The following is a 19,635-nucleotide window of genomic DNA, read 5'->3' as shown; positions in this document are numbered from 1 at the left end:
ATTACATTTTTTTTCCACTTCAAGATTATCGTGTTGATTGTTTGAACCTGCATCCTTGCAGTTCCTGGGTTTCCTTACCCGGCAGCAGCCGCAGCAGCCGCCACCACGGCTGCAACCTTCCGCGGCGCTCACCTCCGAGGCCGCGCCCGGCCCGTTTACAGCGCAGTGAGGGCAGCTGTGCCACAAGCAGCCATCCCCACATATCCTGGGTAAAACCCTCTCACGCGTCTTGTGAACTAAAACGAAATAAACTCTGTTCGGAGTGTTGAGTTGCATGTTTGAAGTAGCTTGCATGAAGTGAGTGGTAGTTTATTGTTTTGTATGCTGCGAGGTGGTACTATGTGTTCATGCATGTTTGCACGGTGTGTAATAATCGCACTGTTTTCTCTTCTCTCTTTCTCGTCTGGCACCATTCCTTCATCTCACTCTTCTCAAATGCCCACTTGGTGGTGCGTGTGTTTTACTACCACTTCTTTCTCCTCCTTCCATTCTATCTCTTTCTCTCTCAGTGTGATGGCCTATCAGGATGGGTTTTACAGTGCTGCGGACCTCTATGTAAGTATACATATCCCTCCTCCTCTGTCTCATATCCTCCTACGTTTCCCCTTCTTGCCTGGAGAGTGTTAAAAGAGTGGAACGGCATGAAGTCAACCCAGAGAGGCGTCTGTTCCTGGGTGTTTCATTGGGTCACGCTTTACTAAATATAAATGAATCTATGACCAGCGGTTAATGGCATAATGTTTTCATTCATGAGCAGACTCCTCCTGGGTTCGTCCATTTGTACCAAAGTGATAATGACAGTACGTGAGAGAGAGTGTGTGTGTGTGTGTGACCGGGTTGACAATAGCTGTTTCTGTTCTCTCTGTAGACTAGTGTTTCAGGACATTAGTGGCAGATTGCCCCAGGTAGGGTTGACACTCTCTGTGAGAGCCAGTGTGCATCCTCTTCGTCTCCAATGACTGCGTGCTGCTAGATATTATTGACCATCTCAGATTGAAATGCTCTTCTGTCTTCTTCTACTAACTCACTGGATTCTGACAAGGGCGGAGTTACGGAAGGGGAAGAAAATATTTTTATATTTTTTATGAGAGTGATTGAGCTGGGAACTGAAAAGGCATTGCATTATATATGATGCGAATAGGTGAGCTGTACATATATACATGCGTATGTTATTGCCAGAGGGCAGAATCATCCTCATCCTCGTCTTAGGAATATTCATTTATGTTTCTGTCTTGTCCTCATTATGTCACACGTGCAAAATGACACTAAACTATTAGGTTCTTCCTCGGCCCAGGGACACTTTGGAACACCTTGTGACTTCATTTGGAGTTCTTTTCTGGAAGTCAGCTGAGCTTTAAAAGCTGCTGACTGCAAAAGTCAGCGCATCTGCAGAGAAGTTTTTGTGCCAAAAGGCTTTTTTTTTTGTTTGAGGGGTTAGGGGGGCTTAACTATATGACCTTCCAGAAGCTTTAGATCTGAAAGCAAAGGAATAAAGGTCATTAGAGTTGAGTTGTTTTTAAATGCATATAAAGAGAGGGATCTGGTCAAAAAAAAACCCATAGTGAATTCTGACCCCTTCCAGGAATCTCCCTATTTGTGTTTCACTTGTGGCATGCTAACTCAATCAGTGTCAGCATGCGGACATACTGACAAGGCTGACTCCTTCCCTTCCTGTGACTACCTCTTCTACCCTCCTTTCTCTTTCTGCCCACCCTCTCTCACAGCAAGTAGCTGAGCACAGTTATCAGCTGAGCACAGAGGACTGCATGCTCTCAGGGTATAATCAAGTCCTGAAACAATGACAATAGTCATTCACGTAATTTAGAGTTCTATAGTGCCCTAATGTTGGTAGATCGAAAGTTAAATTCATAGTACCTGGATTAGATTCAACGTTCTTGTTGAGACAATAGTCAGTTATAGTTTAAACAGAGTAGTATATAAATATTTTTGTAGATATTATGCTGTATAGAAATGAACATATTTGACAAATAATTACAAAATTGTTACTTAAAAATGTTATTGTATATGTTAGGTGCACTGTCTTTGTAAAAACAGGCAGTTACCTGTGTGGAGAATGTAGTGAAAATATGTAGATATATGAGACAAATATGAAGATCATTGTGGCGATTACTAATATAAACATACAGTAGCACGAGAAAAGAAACACACAGAACTGCTGCGTTTAAAGCTCAGTAAGTGCCACTCTCTCCCTCCTCCTCCTTCATCTCTTCTTCCCCCAGCCTCCTCCTCCCAGCAGCAACTGTGTGGTCCCGAATGCGGGGGACTTGACTGATCATGTAGGGTAGAATGCAGATGTGTATGTTTTTGATGGGGATGTTTGGCTTAATACACTGTGCATTCAGAGTTTGACCAAGCATGCTGTATCTGACTGGTACCTGGCCACGTGTGTATGTGTGTGTGTTTGGGTGTGTGTGTGTGTGTTCTGACTGCCTCCTTGAACTGGTAGTATTTGAATGTCTTGTCCATTAGCTCAACCAAAATAATGATGCATCACCCCACCCTGTCCTCTCGTGTGTTTTGGGGCTGGGGGCACTGTTATGGATTCAAAGCCTCTCTTCCTCCATGTCTAACCCACAGCAGGAGACATCTTGAACACCACCTTGTGTTTCCCCGGGTTGCTCATGGAGGCAGAGACTCTCACGGAGCCTGAGCTACATCCTTGTGAATGCTGTTCTGCACCAGATTAGAGAGTTGTACTGACAGCCTGCTTGTTAACATTCCGCTCTCTTCTCAGCAGTTTTCTGACACTGTAACCCTCTAGATTCACTCTTAGTCTCATTAACGTGGAAGCTAGTCAATTCTCACTCCCATCCTCCTTTCTTAATTGCTTCGTCTGTCTCCCCCCCCCCTCTCCCTCCCCTTGCTCACCCTCTAACAGGGCGGCTATGCAGCGTATCGGTACGCCCAGCCGGCTGCAGTAGCCACTCCTGCAGCAGCAGCAGCCGCAGCATACAGTGACAGGTGAGAGACACCAGGGGGCGTTGCACCTGCCACTCTGGATTATCTTCATTGACCTGCCAGAAGAGCATGAAGCATACACCTGTTTTTTTTTTTTTCTGTCCGCAGTTATGGACGAGTTTACACCGCAGACCCCTACCACGCTGCGCTCGCCCCCGCAGCTTACGGTGTTGGAGCCATGGTGAGTCCAACATGTTCACGGATGATCTTCTAAAGGGAATCGATATTCTTGTGGAAAAGGCCTTGCCAACATGGATAGAGTCAGAAGAATCCGAGACATTATAATGTCGCCATTTATTGAATGTTAAAGCTCAATATCTAACTCTGATTTCGACAGTTTAGTGAATGAGATCACTCTCGTGTCACATCAGGCTCACAGCTGCCAGCAGGGCAAAACACTGTCATGTTATTGTGTGGTAGGCATCATGTTATTGTGTTATACTGAGCACCACCCAGATGTGTTTCCAAGCCCAGTTAATTCATAAATTCACTCCAGCCGTCATAGGAACAGCACTGTTTTACATGACAGTGGTATTGTGAAGTAACGGGAAATGGATCCAAATTCGTTTCTGCCGCCTTTGTCGTCTATACTGTCTGAAGTCGACAAAATGTAGTTTATAACCTGACTGCCAGTAGAGGGAGCGCTTTACTTGCATATAGTGAGTCGTTTTCATAGTCTCTGCGTGTTCTGCCTAAGTCCAGATGCAAGTCCGGCTGTGACTCCTAGATGCAATTGCAACTGTCTGCCAGAGAACATTCTAAACGTGCACCTTCACCTTTAGCCAAGGAAACAATATATGCTTGCATGAGCATAATGTCGTCCGATATGACACTTGAGACATTAGCCTACCACTTTCATGTCTCTGCGCATGTTGATACTTGTGCAAGTGCCTTCTGAAAGGTGCTATATAAATAAAGCTTTATTCTAATCATTACTATCACTACTGAGTAACTCCTGCACACGTATTTGCAACCTTCACCTGGGGGCCACATGTGTCTAGTCAAGGCCGTGAGTTTGACTGGCTGTATCGTTTTTAATCGCGTTTCACTACATCAGTATGTTTCTGTCCCACAGGCGACGCTGTACAGAGGAGGCTACAGCAGATTTGCACCTTACTAGAGGCACATTTACCACAAAAGACCTCCCCCTCCTGGCGTGCAAAGTGCACTGCATCCCACCACAACTACCTGATATTTCAAATCCCATCCCACAGAGGTCCATCACTTTCTTCTATACGCTTCTACAGAAATAGATAAAGGCTGGTTTGAAGACTGACAGGTGGTGCATAACATTAGAGAAAAGACTTGGATGGCCACCTCCCCTATTGCACGGCTGTACTATAGTTCCCCCTCTCCTTCCCTCAGCAGCACAAAACTGGGGGATTGAAACCAGTTGTTCTTCCAAAGGCTGTTATGAAGCTGGACTGTGGAGATGCATATGGCTCTGTATGTTGTGCCTGCCACTTCCTCGAGGTTTAAGGACGAAGGTGAAGAGTTACTAACAAGTGGATGACAACTTCCACTCGCGAGCTCAGTGAAAATGGCGGACAGTTTTTGACGCACAGAGGCATTGGAAAGAATGAGGAGGGAGGGAAGGACAGCCGGACCGTCCCTCCGTTCTTCTGTGGAAATGGTAAAACCTTTAAACTTAAATTGTTATAATATGCAAAAAAAATTAGTTTAGACAAAACTTTACCAAATTATCGCTGTAATTATGATGGTTTTTATTTGACTTCATCAAGCAGCAGGTTTGTAGTTTCCATCATGGTCCATGGTGCGAAACCGAGATGATTCACTGCGACAATATAGTCTCACCTCTGCAGAACACTACACCCTCCTCTGACGTTAGCTGCATCACCCTGAGCCCCTCTTTTGGTCCGTATTTATTATCAAGTATTCCTTCCCTCTCCTTCTGTTTTTTTTAGTTGTGTTAATCCAACACTGAATGAGTCTTCCTGAGAAATAAGTTGTGTCTGAAATGTTGCTAGCAGCAATTACCGAGCAAGAGAGATTCTATCACCGAGTAAATAGTCAAATATTTAAATGCAAAACACCCGATCCTGTTTTGTTACCGTTGTAGTCCAAACGTGGCTTTTTGTTTTTGTTCCAAAGATTTGTAGAAAGCACATTTTTCGTGTATAAATATATTTACAGTACATTTTCATAATTCTTGATAATCATATTGCTGTCTTTTTATTTACTGGGTTATTTTTAAATATAAATATATATCTGTAAGTGTTGTTTCTTCTGATACGGTGAAAATTAGGTTTGTTTTTAAACGACAGTTAGTTTGTTGAGCCGGAATCATACCTCTGTTGGTATGCATGCAACACTACCAGACTTTTGTCCTCTCCGTCGATTCTTCAATCCAGATGTTTTTGTTGTTATTTTTGGGGGATCTGCTAGCATGACACTCTTATCACACTTGAAGAAACACGGCAACTCTCAAAATGATCATGTTACGTTGTTCCCATGACTATTCAGCTCCTTACATTTCAATGTATCAAAAGTGTTGTCACTCACATTGAGGTCAATATTCAGACTTGGTGACAGGGAATGTCTCGGAGGAGAATTTGATCTCAGTGGTGTGAAGAAACTGGCCTGTTCGCCCGCAGGTTTTATTATTATTATTATTATTATTATTATTATTACTAGTAAACGTCTTGCTCATTTTCTCCAAAAGATAATAATGTAGAACATGTTCAGGACAGAGATTAAAAAAAAAAAAAAAAAAACTAGCCAAAGATGCTAACTATTTTCAGCACATTTTTGGTTAAAAATACAGATGTGGAACGACAGTTGGCATGGACAAACAAGCATGAGTGATGCTTCTCAAGTGAAATTGTTTTTGCATGAATCTTGTATGTTTTCATATTTGACTTGGAAAGCATTTTCATGATTCCTTACCTCTTGGCTGCATGAAAATGATAGGCAGCTAGCTGTCGACACAAAGAAGAGCACAGGGCTGTTTTGGCAACAAAAAAAAAAATAAAGAAGAGAAAAAAAAAAGACCAAAATAAGAACGTTGGCTGCCTCATGAGTCATGTGGCAGCTTTATTTTCCTCATTTTGGTTCTATCGCCTCTGTATTATAGTAAACTATGTGGTCAAGTCATAGTTGCTACAGTTTCTCAATGACCGGTCGTCTTCTTTGTCATGTCGAAATCCTTCCTTGACTGCCATTTTGCTTTTGTTTTTGTCATTGAATGTCCTTATAAAATGTTTTATATAAAATGTTTTGTTGTGATCGAGCTTCCCGTCTCTTTTATTCTCAAGCTCCAAACATGTCACTTAATGTCAGGCTCAAGTAAAGCGAAGATCGTGAAGCAGTGGCATATGACGGACAGACGTTTGACGCAGACAGAACGTTCGAGGTCATTGTTAAGTTATTTCATTAGCAAAAACTCCATACGCACCTCCAACTTTTCTATTCCCGTGAAAGTAAAATGGCAAATAACTACTCCCCATTCAACAGAGCTCAACGTTACTGGAGTGCGCCATCTAGTGGCGGGATGCGGACAAACTGTTCGGGGAGGTCGGTGACTAATGTACCCATGACGTGACCTTTCCTCTGCACTTCTACATCCGGTGACGCACGAAACACGGAAGTGCTGTGTTTTGGAGTCAGTTTGAAAGTATGATCATCATGCTGTACCGCCACTATCCACTGATCACCGCTTGAGGGCAGTAGAGACAATAACTCCAAGGACACTCATATCTGGGGAAATGTTTATCGACAGTTCTGCACACCTACACAATTCTTAAATTTACATCCCTCCTATACAAAAAGTAAAATTTTCATTTACAAATGTACATCAACAGAAGGAGCTCTGAAGAAGGAGAGAAGGTTTGGGGTCATGACCTCTGCTCTTCTGAGTCAAGTGAAGGATGGAAGATGGGCTTCAATAGTTTTTTGCTTAGTTTCTCCCAAAGTCCAGTGTAGTCGTGTGATGTAATCTGCGGTAAAGTGGAGGGAAGGATGAGAGTGGGAATTGGTGGTGAAGACACAAGGCTTCTAGACGATTCCGTATTTGGCCAGATCGCTCAGCTCCATGTCGCCAAAGGCCTCCCATGGGCAGACCACGGTGATGTCTGTGCCCAGACCCTCCATGCCGGGTATGTCGTCTCCGAACCTGAAACAGGTAAAGAAATCCACTTCAGCCCTGCAGATGGCCATCCAAACATTGGATGGTGGACTGAGACTCACCCCTTCTGGCCTGGTTTGGGGGCCTTGCTCTTGAAGGTGCGTGTGGTCCTCTGCTTGAATTTGGGAGGAGCCTTCTTCTCTGCGGGTGTTGCTACGGCTGCGTCTGCCATTTCAATGTTCTGGAGGAGAAAGAGATTAACCCAAAATATGTGTTAAACGTTTTGAGTTACCCTTAATAGATCGTGTAAATTCCTGTTTTCATATCAACTATTTTAATATAGTGATGCATAGGTATTGTTTTCAGTGAATAACGGTTTAATTTCTATTGTTGGATTTGTGCTTTTTATATTCTAAAACCTTCATCACATGGCGACATTTGTGTCTCGTTTGACTTTCTTTTTCACCCGGCTCAGTTTTTATGAGCTGTTTGTCACGTATTTTCTGTTGAACTGACTCATTTCAGTTGCCACGCTCGACCTCTCAATGAAGCGTCAACCCTTTCTCAGATGAGTTGAAGGATCAGTGATGAAAAGGTGTTAAATCCCGTGAGACCTCCGGGCTCCACAGTGACATAAGAGCAGCTTGAAGTCCAGAGCCAAAGTTCACTCCCTTAAGTCAGTGGAGTTACACAAACGGCTTTGACTATTTTTACTCTCTGGCTGAGCAGATTACCTCGGGACATGTCGAGTCTCGGTTCACCTAGTTACTGAACGGGAGTTGGCTGATATATTTGAGAGTGATCAGCTCAAAGTTGAAGCGGTGAATAAGAATGTAAAGACACCTGTCAAACCCAAAACCCCCCCAGTGTTCAGGTCAAATTTAATTTGTGTGACATACTCAATGTGAGTTTTTGATGATAGAGAACCTGACAACTTGTGCTCATCTAACTTACAAAAAAATCTCTTAATATTTTCAGTAATCACCTATGACTTGAACTTGAACTCAAATTTCATGTGCGTCTCAGGTGAAGGTAAAATAAAAATGAAACCATAATAATTCTCAATAAATTCCTGTTGTTTACTTTGTCCTCTCACTATCATGTAGACTGTATTTTTACTATTTGTCCCCATCATTCTACAGTTAAGGAAATAATCTACAGGGTCAAAATATACCATTAATGTCAAATTCGATTTGACTAGTTAAATGTTCTGTATCCTTTTCCATCGACATATTTGGTAATAATCCTCAATTTATCCCCTTCAAAATGTGAAAAATCATCTGACAATATGATTAACATGGTGTTAATAACAAGGTGTTTTATGTTAAACACTCAAATGTTATTCTACTATTTCTGTAGTATTACTTCTCATTTCTTCACTGTACGTGAAGGTCACTGCATCTTTGGTGAGCTGAAGTCGATGACACTGTCTTCATCCAAAATGTATATTTTGATTGAAAAAAAAAGCACCAGATCTTACCTGAGTGTGCCGTCCCTCTTTGGGGCTCCGTCACTCAGCTGCGCCTGTGAGTTTGTGTGACCTGCGCCAGCTTCGTCCCAAACATCCCTCCTGTAATCCCATGGTCATCGACTTCAGAAGGCAAGAAGCAGCCATCACAGAAGGCTGTTACAATATGTGAAGGAATGTAGGATCTTATATTATCCAAATGAAAAATAAAATAAAGTATCTAATTTACAAAGTGAATCAGGAATATTCTAAAAGCTCTTTTTTTAATTTTATTTTTCCTTATTTGAAATGGCCAATTTAGTCTGATCAAAAGACAACTAGCACTACTACAACTACAACTAAAAGAAAAAAAAAATAAAGTAAACTCAGTCGACAGAACAAGTCAGATGAAAAAGCAAAAATCTGCTCAATGAAGTATTAAATGTGTAGCTGCATTTGAAAGGAGTGGACTTCAGTTTCAAAGTTCTTTTGAAGAAGATTTTGAAGAAAGGCTAAAACATGTGCCCTCAGACATTATAGTGCGTGAAGGAGCAGAGGTCAGAGATTTGAGGTCAGAGTGGTTTACTGGTTTGGTCACTTAGCTGGTCAAATCAAGCTCAGCAGCTCTTACATCACAAGCTTTCGATTCCAGACCACGCCAGCGAAAGTGACCCCCCGCAAAAGCTGGAAAAAAAAGAAAAGAGAAAAGGAAAAAACAACAAAGTTCTCACCATAGATTTGTTATTTCCCCCCAAAAGACAGTTTAAAATCATCAAGCTTCATTGTAAAAAAAAAATATCCTGGACTGGACACAAACACAAACAACCACTCGCCACACCTCTCCAATTTAAGTCATCAGCAAGTGCCTTTCACTGTGGGAGAAAACCCACACCAGCGCAGGGATCACATGAAAAGAAGTAGATTGACTCCAGGAAGTGCCTCAAACCTGCAGCACAGCCCACAACTTTACACCTGGATCCTCTGTTAGATGCTAGAGGGGCAACATCTCTGTGCCACAATGTTCAATCCAAGTGTTTCTGACACAAACGGCCACAGACCCAAATGATGACTGGATCTCCACCCTCGCTGGGGAACGGTCCATGGATCGGGGGGAAATTCTGATAAACTGACTTGATGTACAATAATTTGAAGCCTTAAATCAGCTCCCCCAGGTGTGACCGCAGGACGGCCACGTCCTGAATAAAGCTCGCCGTTTTATTTTTAGTGGCATCTATTTGTGGCAGAGCTTGTCCCAAAAGAGACCAGGCAGATTAGCCACACACATGAGAAGCTTAATCTGCAGGAGGACTTTAAAAGCCGGCCATCCTCGGGAGCGACAACCAGAAGGAAGAGCCACTGAACTGAGAAGCTACACAGCATCACTGACACACGGTGAGATGGTTAGAAGTAGAGTCAGTTCTCACTTAGACATAAATGGTGCTACCTAAGTATGTCACATGTTGCTTCAGTGAATAATAGTTGTATATATATTTATATATTTTTTCCTGTTCAGCAATGGCAGACGTCGCAACACCCGCAGAGAAGAAGGCTCCTCCCAAATTCAAGCAGAGGACCACGCGCACCTTCAAGAGCAAGGCCCCCAAACCAGGCCAGAAGGGGTGAGCACATCTCTCTTCTCTCATTGTTCCTATTCCAGGCACGTTCTCATCTGAGCTTCTCATCTGTCCAGGTTCGGAGACGACATCCCCGGCATGGAGGGTCTGGGCACAGACATCACCGTGGTCTGCCCATGGGAGGCCTTCGGCGACATGGAGCTCAGTGATCTGGCCAAATACGGAATAGTTTAGCAGCTGCCCCTCTGCCTTCACCCCTCTTTGCCACCGACGTACCTCATGTGCTTCTATGGATCCAGGTGACAGTCCTCGTAGGGAGACGGCAGATTGTTGAGTTCAGACTGGAATCATCCGGACGCCCCTCTGGTTTTCTGCACTTTATTTGCCCCTGCCTTTCCTCCAACAACCCATCACCTCTTCCTCTCTCCCTCATCCTCCCAACCTTCCTGCCTCCTGAGAAAACTCGTTTCACTTCCACGCCACTGTTGAATCAACAAGTGGAGCAGGATTTATTTTATTGCTAGTTCAGCTCTTCTGATGTTGGAATGTCGTCCACAGAGACTACTTTGTGTGAAGTAACAAATCTGTTTTTACGTACAAATCTGTGACGCACGTCAGTAACCCCATCCTCCCTGTTCTCACCATAGAACACAATTCCACAAAAAAATAAAGTTTGTTTAAAAAAAGAAAAAAAAGTCTCTCTTTATTTTTTCCTTACTCATTTCACTGGGCTGCATCATGATTTGGGAGATATAACTGCCATATTGAAATCATCATTGATGAAAAAAAGTTGATAAAAACAGCTCCGTGTCAAAATGTAGGACGAGCTCTATTTTCTGTTCCCGACTGGGATCGTGTTTGTGACCAGCGGTGAAGAGATCATTAGGTAAGCTGCTAATCGGACTATGTTTCACTTACTAAATGAGATTTTCTCTTACATCATGTGACCCACTTTCACCTGCAGATTCCAGAACACACGAGTCGCTGAGATTTGTCTTAGGACTGATTTAGCTCTGGGCAGTTACCAGTCACCTGAAAGGTCGTGGAATCAACTTCCATCGTGTTGAACCTCCGACTATGGTTCTTTTGCTCAAGTCCAAAAGCTTCCAACGAAGGTCCACCTACATCAGGACCCTCTCAAGGACTAGAACTGATTCATTACTGTGGTTAATGATTTCTAACTTCAGAATTACTGATTTAATTCGTGTTCAATAACCATACACGTGAGATGATGATGTTTGCAGATGACATTGTCATCTGTGGTGAGAGCAGGTGGAAGATCAGATAGAGAGGTGCAGGTTTGCCTTAGAAAGGAGAGGAAGGTTAGCCGCAGTAAGACAGAATACATGTGTGCGAATGAGTGGGAGCCAAGTGGACAGGTGAAGTTACAGGATGCAGAGATAAAGAAGGTGGGGGATTTAAGGTTTGACAGAAGAGGAAGCTGAGCACAGGGTGAGATGGAGGATGATGATCCTGAAGGGAGAAGCCGAAAGAAGGAGAAGAACCATACATGTAAACAAACCAAAGTGTTGTGAAATGACATGAAACCATGTGATCAGCACAAAGATATTTGTCATCAAAAAGTCCCAACCAGCAGCAGAACCAGGTGCGAGTCATGTTCAAATCTACTAAAGAAAAAAGGAGAAAAAAAATACACCTGATGCAAACTGTTAAGAAAACTGTGCATCACGAATACAATTCTGAATAAAATAAATATAATAATAATAACACTGAAGGAGATAAGTAAAGAGTAAATGAAAATAATTTTAAAAACTGCTCCAACAGGTGCTTTCACGTACAGAATTTACTGTTGGAGGTGCCATCACTTTCTTTATCATATTTTCTTTTCAAGAACTTCTCCATAGTTGGTAACTAGGGGGCGCTCGCAGCCCCCTCGGGCCCCGGCCCTATGGTTAAGAATCACTGGATAGAGTGTCATTACGACCCTTTTGACTCACAACTCCAGGGCCTAGCCGTCCACCCCAAGTATATTTTTCACACTGTATTCCCCGTGTACAAGATTCTGCCCTGTTCGCCATGCCATGGTTGGTTTCTTTAGAGCTCAAAGAATCAGCAGGGTTTGAATCTGTCAGAACACTTCAGATCTTGGTCCGCTTTCTCCAAGTCACAGGACGGTTATATGATGACATGTTCTTTTTATTGAACTTGTCAACCCAGAGTGGCCCACGGAGATTCTGTGAAAGGAGCCACAGTGACATCGTATCAGGAGCAGGCCAAAGGGAGGTGCTAAGATGAACAAATAGTCTCTGAAGAACAAGCTCCACATCCGAAACCCCCGGAACGTTGTCGAGGTTTGCGGCAGCCCTGCATTTTGTCATGCAACACCCTTTGTTTCACAGAAACTCGCTGGTACCAGACTCCATCAGAGCTCTTCTCCACTGCCATCTAGAACAGGCCAGAGGACTCAGACAAGTCCAGAGTTTGGTGGTGTCACAGGACAAATACGGACAGTGGTGTGGCATGAGAAATGACACTGCCCCCCACATCCGGAATGACTGACGTGAAGAGTGGCTCTTTAATTCTGCCTTGTGAGTGGAACACTGTGATCTGCACAGTGGCCGAGCAGAGAACCACGAGTCATCTGCAATATGCTGATGTAAAGCACAAAACTGTGTCGGACCCAGACCTGGAAGTGTGTTGGAAGAAACCATTGAGAGTTCGAAGGGGAGTCTGTGATTATGGCGGGAAAAGAATCTTGGGATCCAACCGATCCCAAACTGAAGCACACATTCTCTTCCTCATGAAGCTGAGAGCTGAGTTCCAACACATGGAGATGCAGCCCTTCAGTTCCACTGGCGCATCACCAACGGAGAATAAGCAAGAATGAGGAGTAATGACTGAGAGCTGCACCATCACAAACCTTCCAAGTCTCAAGTAAAGGACAAAGAAGTGTAATGACACACAATTCACACATATTCCTTTAGCGATCAGCAAGTGTGCTCTTACTGTATCTAACAAGCTTTGTTTAAGTGACTTAAAAGGACTCTGCATATCTAAACACCAGGAAAACACAGCAGTGAGACCTTGGCAACGAATTGGCTTCTGGATCAAATAATAGTAAAATACTAATGAGTTCAAAACAAATACTACAAGTGCAAAGTAAGTGCAAGTAAGTAAAGTAATGTAAAGCGCAAAACAGAAAAAAGAATGACAGAATGACCTATATGTAAACTGTACAAACAAACAAAAACAGTAACATTGCAGCAGCTGGGAAGGTTATCGCACAATAGGAGGTAGCTACATCCATTTGGTATGTAACAGTCTGATGGCCAGGGGGACGTAGCTGTTTCTGAATCTGCTTGTTGCGCACTGGATACTGCGGAACCTTCTGCCAGACGGCAGACAGGAGAACAGTCTATGCTGCAGGTGTGTGGGGTCCGAGAGAATGTGCTGGGCTCCGGATAGTAGTAATAAGAATTGTTCTTCACTCTGCTCCCCACTGCGGGTCTAATGAAGGTTAATCTAATCTCGCCTAATCTCTTTTAATCTCTTAGATCAAGTTGAGATCAGAGAGGTGTTCGGGAATTGAAATGAACTTCTATTCTTTATCTTCACCTGAGCGGCAACACAGCAGTAAACTGTGAAGGCATCAGCAAATCAAAACATCTGTCCATCACCTAGTGTGATGTGAGGAAGGTTCTGAGGAGGATGAAGTGCATGAAAGCTGAACTTTTGCATGGGATGTGCGGATAAGTCCTGAAATCCTATGCAAATGAGCCTGCTCTCCTGATGACAGACATGTTTAATCCATCCCAATCCTTGCAAATTGTTCCTTCTTGCGTGAAGAAGTTCATCAATTTCCTGTTGCGAGAACAAATCCCAACCCAGTGGCTCTAAAGGATTGGATGACCTTCTCCCTGCCCTGGGCATTTAATCCACTCCACTTTGCTTACAGGGCAAACGGATGATGCCACTGTCAACATCCTCCCTACCTCTCGGATCCAGAAGATATGCAGACTTCAGCTCAACATTCAACACCATAGTCCCCTCCGTCCTCACTGAGAAGATGAGAAACCTGAAGATCAACACAGCACTCTGCCACTGGGAGCTGCACTGTGATTCAGCTGAGGTTGTAGCGGCCTGCAGAACAGACTGCCACTCTGCTTGGCATCTTCAACAAGAGGGTCAGCAGCTCCTCGGTTGCTGCTGCTGTGTGTAATGGACTGATCTGCTAAGCCTTTCCATTTTATACCACTATTCTATTTCCCCGTTTCCCCAGACATTAATGTGTTCTCTCTTCTGTTTGCACTGTTGAACTTAAATGTCTGAAGAATTTTCACTTCACATAAACTGGGAATATCCGGATCATTAAAGTACCACTATCTGCATGGGAATCCAAAGGGTTACAATAAGGACATCATCTACAAATAAAGGGCTTTCTATATGCAGTTGTGCTAATATCCTGGGGTACATCTATTTATGGATTAGCTGAGCAGAAGAAGCTACCAGTGACAGGGCAGAGCAGCCGACACCTAAGAGGATTAAACACCTCGGCATATTTAAAAGCTGCCGTTCCTCTGAAGGGACTATCAGAACTGCACTGAGAACTTGAGACTTGACACACGGTGAGGAGAAGAGCTGGTGTTGACTAGATAATAGAAACATTTGTTTTGATTGATATTTTAAAAAAATGTCATTACTTCAGTTTATTTTTTATGTTAAATATTGTGTTTTCCTGTTCAGTCACTCAACGCAATGGCGGACGTCGCAACACCCGCAGAGAAGAAGGCTCCTCCCAAATTCAAGCAGAGGACCACGCGCACCTTCAAGAGCAAGGCCCCCAAACCAGGCCAGAAGGGGTGAGCACATCTCTCTTCTCTCATTGTTCCTATTCCAGGCACGTTCTCATCTGAGCTTCTCATCTGTCCAGGTTCGGAGACGACATCCCCGGCATGGAGGGTCTGGGCACAGACATCACCGTGGTCTGCCCATGGGAGGCCTTCGGCGACATGGAGCTCAGCGATCTGGCAAAATACGGAATAGTTTAGCAGCTGCCCCTCTGCCTTCACCCCTCTTTGCCACCGACGTACCTCATGTGCTTCTATGGATCCAGTTGACAGTCTTCGTAGGGAGACGGCAGATTGTTGAGTTCAGACTGGAATCATCCGGACGCCCCTCTGGTTTTCTGCACTTTATTTGCCCCTGCCTTTCCTCCAACCACCATCACCTCTTCCTCTCTCCCTCATCCTCCCAACCTTCCTGCCTCCTGAGAAAACTCATTTCACTACAAGGCCATTGTTGAATCAACAAGTAAAAGCTGCTGAGTCTAAAGTAGTATCTATTGTATGTACAAATCTGTGATGCACCTATCCTATCCTCTTTGTTCTCACCGTAGAAAAATAAAGTTTGATACAAAATATTTATTTGTGCTCCTGTTATCTTCATTACTTAATGTAGACAGTTTGCTTCATCTGTGTGTTCGGGGCTCAGATGAAACAGGGCGTCATGTGTTAAAACCTCAGTTGGCGGGAAGAAAGGCTAGCGGAAGAAATGATAAAAACTTGTGGGAAACTGCACGCACACTGTTCATCCCTAACAGTGGCATGTGAATAACTCGGGGTCAGGGGATCAGCAGTCGAGCGTTAACTATCGCTCCCTTAATGGGATTTTGAAGCTCAGGGTGTCTCTTACATCATGTGCTCCATATTCAGCAGCAGCTTCCAGAACACGCTGTGCCATAACTCCTAAGGTACACCTCAGTTTCCCCTTTAAGCTGCTCACTTTGTGTGCTCTTGTTCCTCATACGTCTCTTTGAAATTCAACACAAACACAAAACACAAAACACAAAAATAACGCTTCTCTGATATCTGTTGCTTTGCACAAATGCTGGGAAACACAATGTCCATTTTGAGTTTAACATTACATGGTGAAGATGTTGGAAAGTTGTCAACAATATTAACATTTTTGCCAGACCCAAACACCGCTTCATAAGAGCCCAGTCCTCTATAAGTACTTTTTAAAACCAATCCAAAGTCACCCATGGGATGCTTGTCTCAGATGCTGTGAGCAGTGCATTGACATTGCGACATCCCAAAGCTGTCATTACAATCTTGTCCAAATATTGCTCACAGAATATCTTTATTGAGCAAGTATTAACAACAAATACCATCAATGGAACAATGAAGTAGGGATGACAATGCCACACTGTACACAAACAAGACAGTATGGGACTAGCAAAGTAAATGCCAGCACTTTATAGACCAGTGTTCCACAGCCCTTCTTCACCTTTTCTTGGTTAGAAGTTAGTTTAAAAAAATGAAGACATTCACGCATAAATGGGACTTAGATTAGTAGATGAAATTCTCCAAGATGGATCAAACCATCCGGTTTAGATTAATTCAAGATAATCACATTCAATAGCCTATTTTATATGATATTATGGATAAATGCAGCAGCATCCACATTTTCAGACAGACAGACAAATCAAATGTATTAATCCCCAAGAAATAAAAGAGTAGCAGCAGGATACAATGCATAGAAAAGACACAGCAGAAGAATATCGTAGCAGCAGCAGCAGGCAGATGGAGGAATGTACTGTCAACACAAAGTCAATTCCCGTACTGAGCAATGCAATTTATTGGGTACAGAAACGTTCCACCACATTCACCTCTTCTAACCAACCACCATCCATGAGGTGCGAAATGCCATGCTGTGTGCGAAGGGTATTAGTAAGGTCTCCTGAATGTTGGGAGTAGCTGCACCTTCTTATCTCCTTTGGGAAAACATTTATCTCAGGGCCCATGTCCGCACGATGCCTTCAGCTGTGCATGCCTCAACAATGCTCACGTAGATCGTACCGGTCTCAATTGTTTTTCTTTACATTTTTTTTATTGTCACATACCCCCCGGTAGTAGGGATGCTCCATTTAGGATTTACATGATGTGGAAAAAATTAACCATCAAATTGTTTGAATTCAGACACGTTTGTATATACCTCTTGAAGGAGAAAACAAAATAGAAAAACCTTGCAGAATTTGCAGAACTTTTAATTCTATGTGAGACGTTTACATACTGGCCGCTCGAGCTCAGGACCAGGCCAGATGAGGTGAGATGATCTCTCTTCTTCAATAATTGTTATTCCAGGCATGTTCCCATCCAAGGATTTCATCTGTTTAGATTCGGCGACGACCCCCCCGACATGGTGCAACTTCAGCCCTTTAAATCCAGCTGAAGTTGAAGTCACGCCTCTTAGCATTGGATTTTAAAACAACCTGAACATCCTCTTTACTGTTTTGGATTATTATTTTGTGTTCTTTCATATTCTTCTATCCAAGGTTTATGAAAATGCCTGTTTTAGTTCCTCTTTCTTCTGTATTTGTCATTGTATATTTCTTATTGTTGTATTTTTTGCTTCACCCCTATAGAGTAGTGTCCATGAAATATTTGTGAAGTCCTGCCTAACTGTTGGGTTTGGACGGTTTAAGACTAAAGGAACAAGAATCTTGTACATTTTAACGATTGGTTCAGAACCTCAAACCTCAGTGGCCTGTTTTAGAGTCAGAAACAGGCCGGCACATTCTTCACACCCAGCACGGTCGCACTCATTCGCTGTAATGGTGTTTGTCGCTGTGACTCGTCACGCTGACCTCAACATACAAGTCAGGGATGCTTGTTGGCCAAAACTTCTTGATGTCCCACTGGAGGAACAAGGTCTTGAGGTGGCAAATCCACCATCAGGCTGAGCTCACCAAAATCTGACCTGCGAAATATGAAATGACCTTTAGAGGTTGATCATCAGTCTCAACCAGAGGATGTGAAATCACAAACATCTCACCAGGTAAGACGTTCCCACTCATGTTGAAAAGTTAAAATGTAATACTCAAAGTGCAGCCTGGGGCCAGTGTGGCCTTGCGCTTGTGTTTATGTGGCTCTTGTGAGGGTTTTTTCATCATTAACTCACATATTCAATATAAGTCATTAGCTATTTTGTAGCTCTTTAATTCATTATGTGCCTCTTTTTGTTATATTGTTTTTAATATCAGTCAATGCACATTTTAACTGTATTTCTTGTCCATTAAAATAAATAAGTGAGGTAGAAAAGTTATATATTGTGAAATGCTTTTTCATACCTACTTGTTTTTTCATGGTTCTGTTCCAATATTTATGATTTAGGTTGACAATATTCAGATGCGCCTTGTTTTTAAATAATATATATATCATAATGTGATAATTCTGAAATATATAAAATAAAAATAAATAATGCTACATTTGCTTCTAATTTTCTCAAATGTTTCTGCAATAAAATTTGAGTCTTTCTGGTCTGCCAGCCATTAGGAAATGAAATTGCCCAATAATGCAACAAACCTTCTGTTTGAAACCCTGTTTTTATTTAAAGTCATTTTCACCTGATGACAGAGAAACACAGGTTCTGATCTCAGGATTGTCACTTGTGACACAGGCTCCTGGGTTTTATCAACAATTACAATCGCTTTGACTGGTCAAAGAAAAGAAAAATATAGACAACCGTTTGCGATAAAATTGTGTAAGCAAAGGTTCTAGTCACGTAAAAAAATAAATAACAATCGATCACAGAAGTAGGTTTACGATCGGTTTTTCAAGGTTTGCCACTGAAATCTCTTGTTTTTATTTCCAGGGAGACGGGCTTCAAACACACCCACGGAGGGGAAACTGTAGCTCTTATTGTTCACACTAATTATAGTCTTCAACAAACAGCAGCCTCCGTGAGTGTGAACGCTCCACTGTTTCCCTGTTGGACAGCAACCTGACGGCCTCCTGACCAATGTGGACTCTGGTCAACCCTGACTGCTCTCACCACATGCAGCATATACAAATTACAGCCTCCAAATTCCTTGAAGGAGTGATTTTTTTTCTCCTGTGATTCCGTGAGCAACTTGTCAGTCGGTCTTAATGATAAGGATAATGGGATTGCACTAAGTGGCACAGTAGGTCAGGCTAGTGCATGTGTGTGGTAGGTGTTAGTTTGTATTTTTGCTTTGCCATTTTCACTTTATAACATTTTTTTTCCAATTTTTAAACCAAATTGTTAGTGTTAATGACAGTGCCAAAGCTACTACTTGCAATTGTCATGAGCGATAGAGTTCGATTTTGCGCATAGTTTCAGTCACACTTGCAGAAACTACAGCTCAATGAAACTAAAAACAAAATGATTGTATTATCATCCTGTTGTGCACTGGGAACTCTAGACCATAATGATGATGATTCATCAAAAATTAGGACTAAAATGTTCCTTTAAAAACTGAAAAAAATGCACTTTTGCAGAAGAGCAGCGCTTCCAATTGACGTGCACATGGCATGTTAGCAAACAGGGACTGCTTGGTGTTTGCATGTTTGGTCAGTGCTTTCCTTTGTGCTCTCTGGTTTCATCCTCACACTGGCAGAGGAAGTTTGGTGACTCTCAATTGTAGCCTGTGTGATAGTCTGTCTTCATGGAGAGGTCCCTCCTGTTCAGGGTGTCCCCCACCTGTCGCCCTGTGTAGCTGGGATGAACTCCAGCCTCTGCAACTGTGAAAACTTCCCAGGTCAGTTTGTTTTAAAATAAATAGTGTGTTC

General features: G+C 42.8%; 4 protein-coding genes across 10 annotated transcripts in view; 3 read left to right on the top strand and 1 right to left on the bottom strand.

The window, feature by feature from the left end:
• The window catches only part of LOC128753403 (RNA binding protein fox-1 homolog 2-like), a 30,913-nt gene extending 24,688 nt beyond the window's left edge, over positions 1 to 6,225 (top strand). For 5 of the 7 annotated variants that reach the window (XM_053855084.1, XM_053855081.1, XM_053855082.1 and 2 more), the window contains 5 exons: positions 62 to 209; positions 510 to 555; positions 2,900 to 2,982; positions 3,088 to 3,160; positions 4,055 to 6,225. In XM_053855084.1, the coding sequence (XP_053711059.1) occupies positions 62 to 209; positions 510 to 555; positions 2,900 to 2,982; positions 3,088 to 3,160; positions 4,055 to 4,099 (395 nt within the window). In that variant the 3' untranslated portion in view covers positions 4,100 to 6,225. The other 2 variants (XR_008413858.1, XM_053855085.1) reach the window with 2 other exon arrangements.
• Positions 6,226 to 6,702: 477 nt separating this feature from the next.
• LOC128753405 (retinal cone rhodopsin-sensitive cGMP 3',5'-cyclic phosphodiesterase subunit gamma-like) lies at positions 6,703 to 8,620 on the bottom strand. Its single transcript, XM_053855088.1, has 3 exons — positions 8,544 to 8,620; positions 7,186 to 7,304; positions 6,703 to 7,111 (listed from the first exon to the last, which is right to left on the bottom strand). The coding sequence occupies exons 2-3, from the start codon at positions 7,293 to 7,295 to the stop codon at positions 6,994 to 6,996; spliced, it is 228 nt and encodes a 75-aa protein (XP_053711063.1). The 5' UTR covers positions 7,296 to 7,304; positions 8,544 to 8,620; the 3' UTR covers positions 6,703 to 6,993.
• A 1,220-nt stretch (positions 8,621 to 9,840) lies between these two features.
• Positions 9,841 to 10,513, top strand: LOC128753404 (retinal cone rhodopsin-sensitive cGMP 3',5'-cyclic phosphodiesterase subunit gamma-like). Its single transcript, XM_053855087.1, has 3 exons — positions 9,841 to 9,902; positions 10,024 to 10,129; positions 10,201 to 10,513. The coding sequence occupies exons 2-3, from the start codon at positions 10,026 to 10,028 to the stop codon at positions 10,316 to 10,318; spliced, it is 222 nt and encodes a 73-aa protein (XP_053711062.1). The 5' UTR covers positions 9,841 to 9,902; positions 10,024 to 10,025; the 3' UTR covers positions 10,319 to 10,513.
• A 4,055-nt stretch (positions 10,514 to 14,568) lies between these two features.
• LOC128754414 (retinal cone rhodopsin-sensitive cGMP 3',5'-cyclic phosphodiesterase subunit gamma-like) lies at positions 14,569 to 15,464 on the top strand. The gene is made up of 3 exons (XM_053857019.1): positions 14,569 to 14,670; positions 14,789 to 14,904; positions 14,976 to 15,464. Exons 2-3 carry the CDS (start codon positions 14,801 to 14,803, stop codon positions 15,091 to 15,093), a joined length of 222 nt encoding a protein of 73 aa, XP_053712994.1. The 5' UTR covers positions 14,569 to 14,670; positions 14,789 to 14,800; the 3' UTR covers positions 15,094 to 15,464.
• The last annotated feature ends 4,171 nt before the right edge of the window (positions 15,465 to 19,635 follow it).

Source organism: Synchiropus splendidus, chromosome 2 (assembly GCF_027744825.2).
Source record: "Synchiropus splendidus isolate RoL2022-P1 chromosome 2, RoL_Sspl_1.0, whole genome shotgun sequence".
Lineage (NCBI taxonomy): Eukaryota > Metazoa > Chordata > Actinopteri > Syngnathiformes > Callionymidae > Synchiropus > Synchiropus splendidus.
The sequence above is the reverse complement of the archived record's forward strand: the minus strand, read 5'-3'. Positions and strand labels throughout refer to the sequence as shown.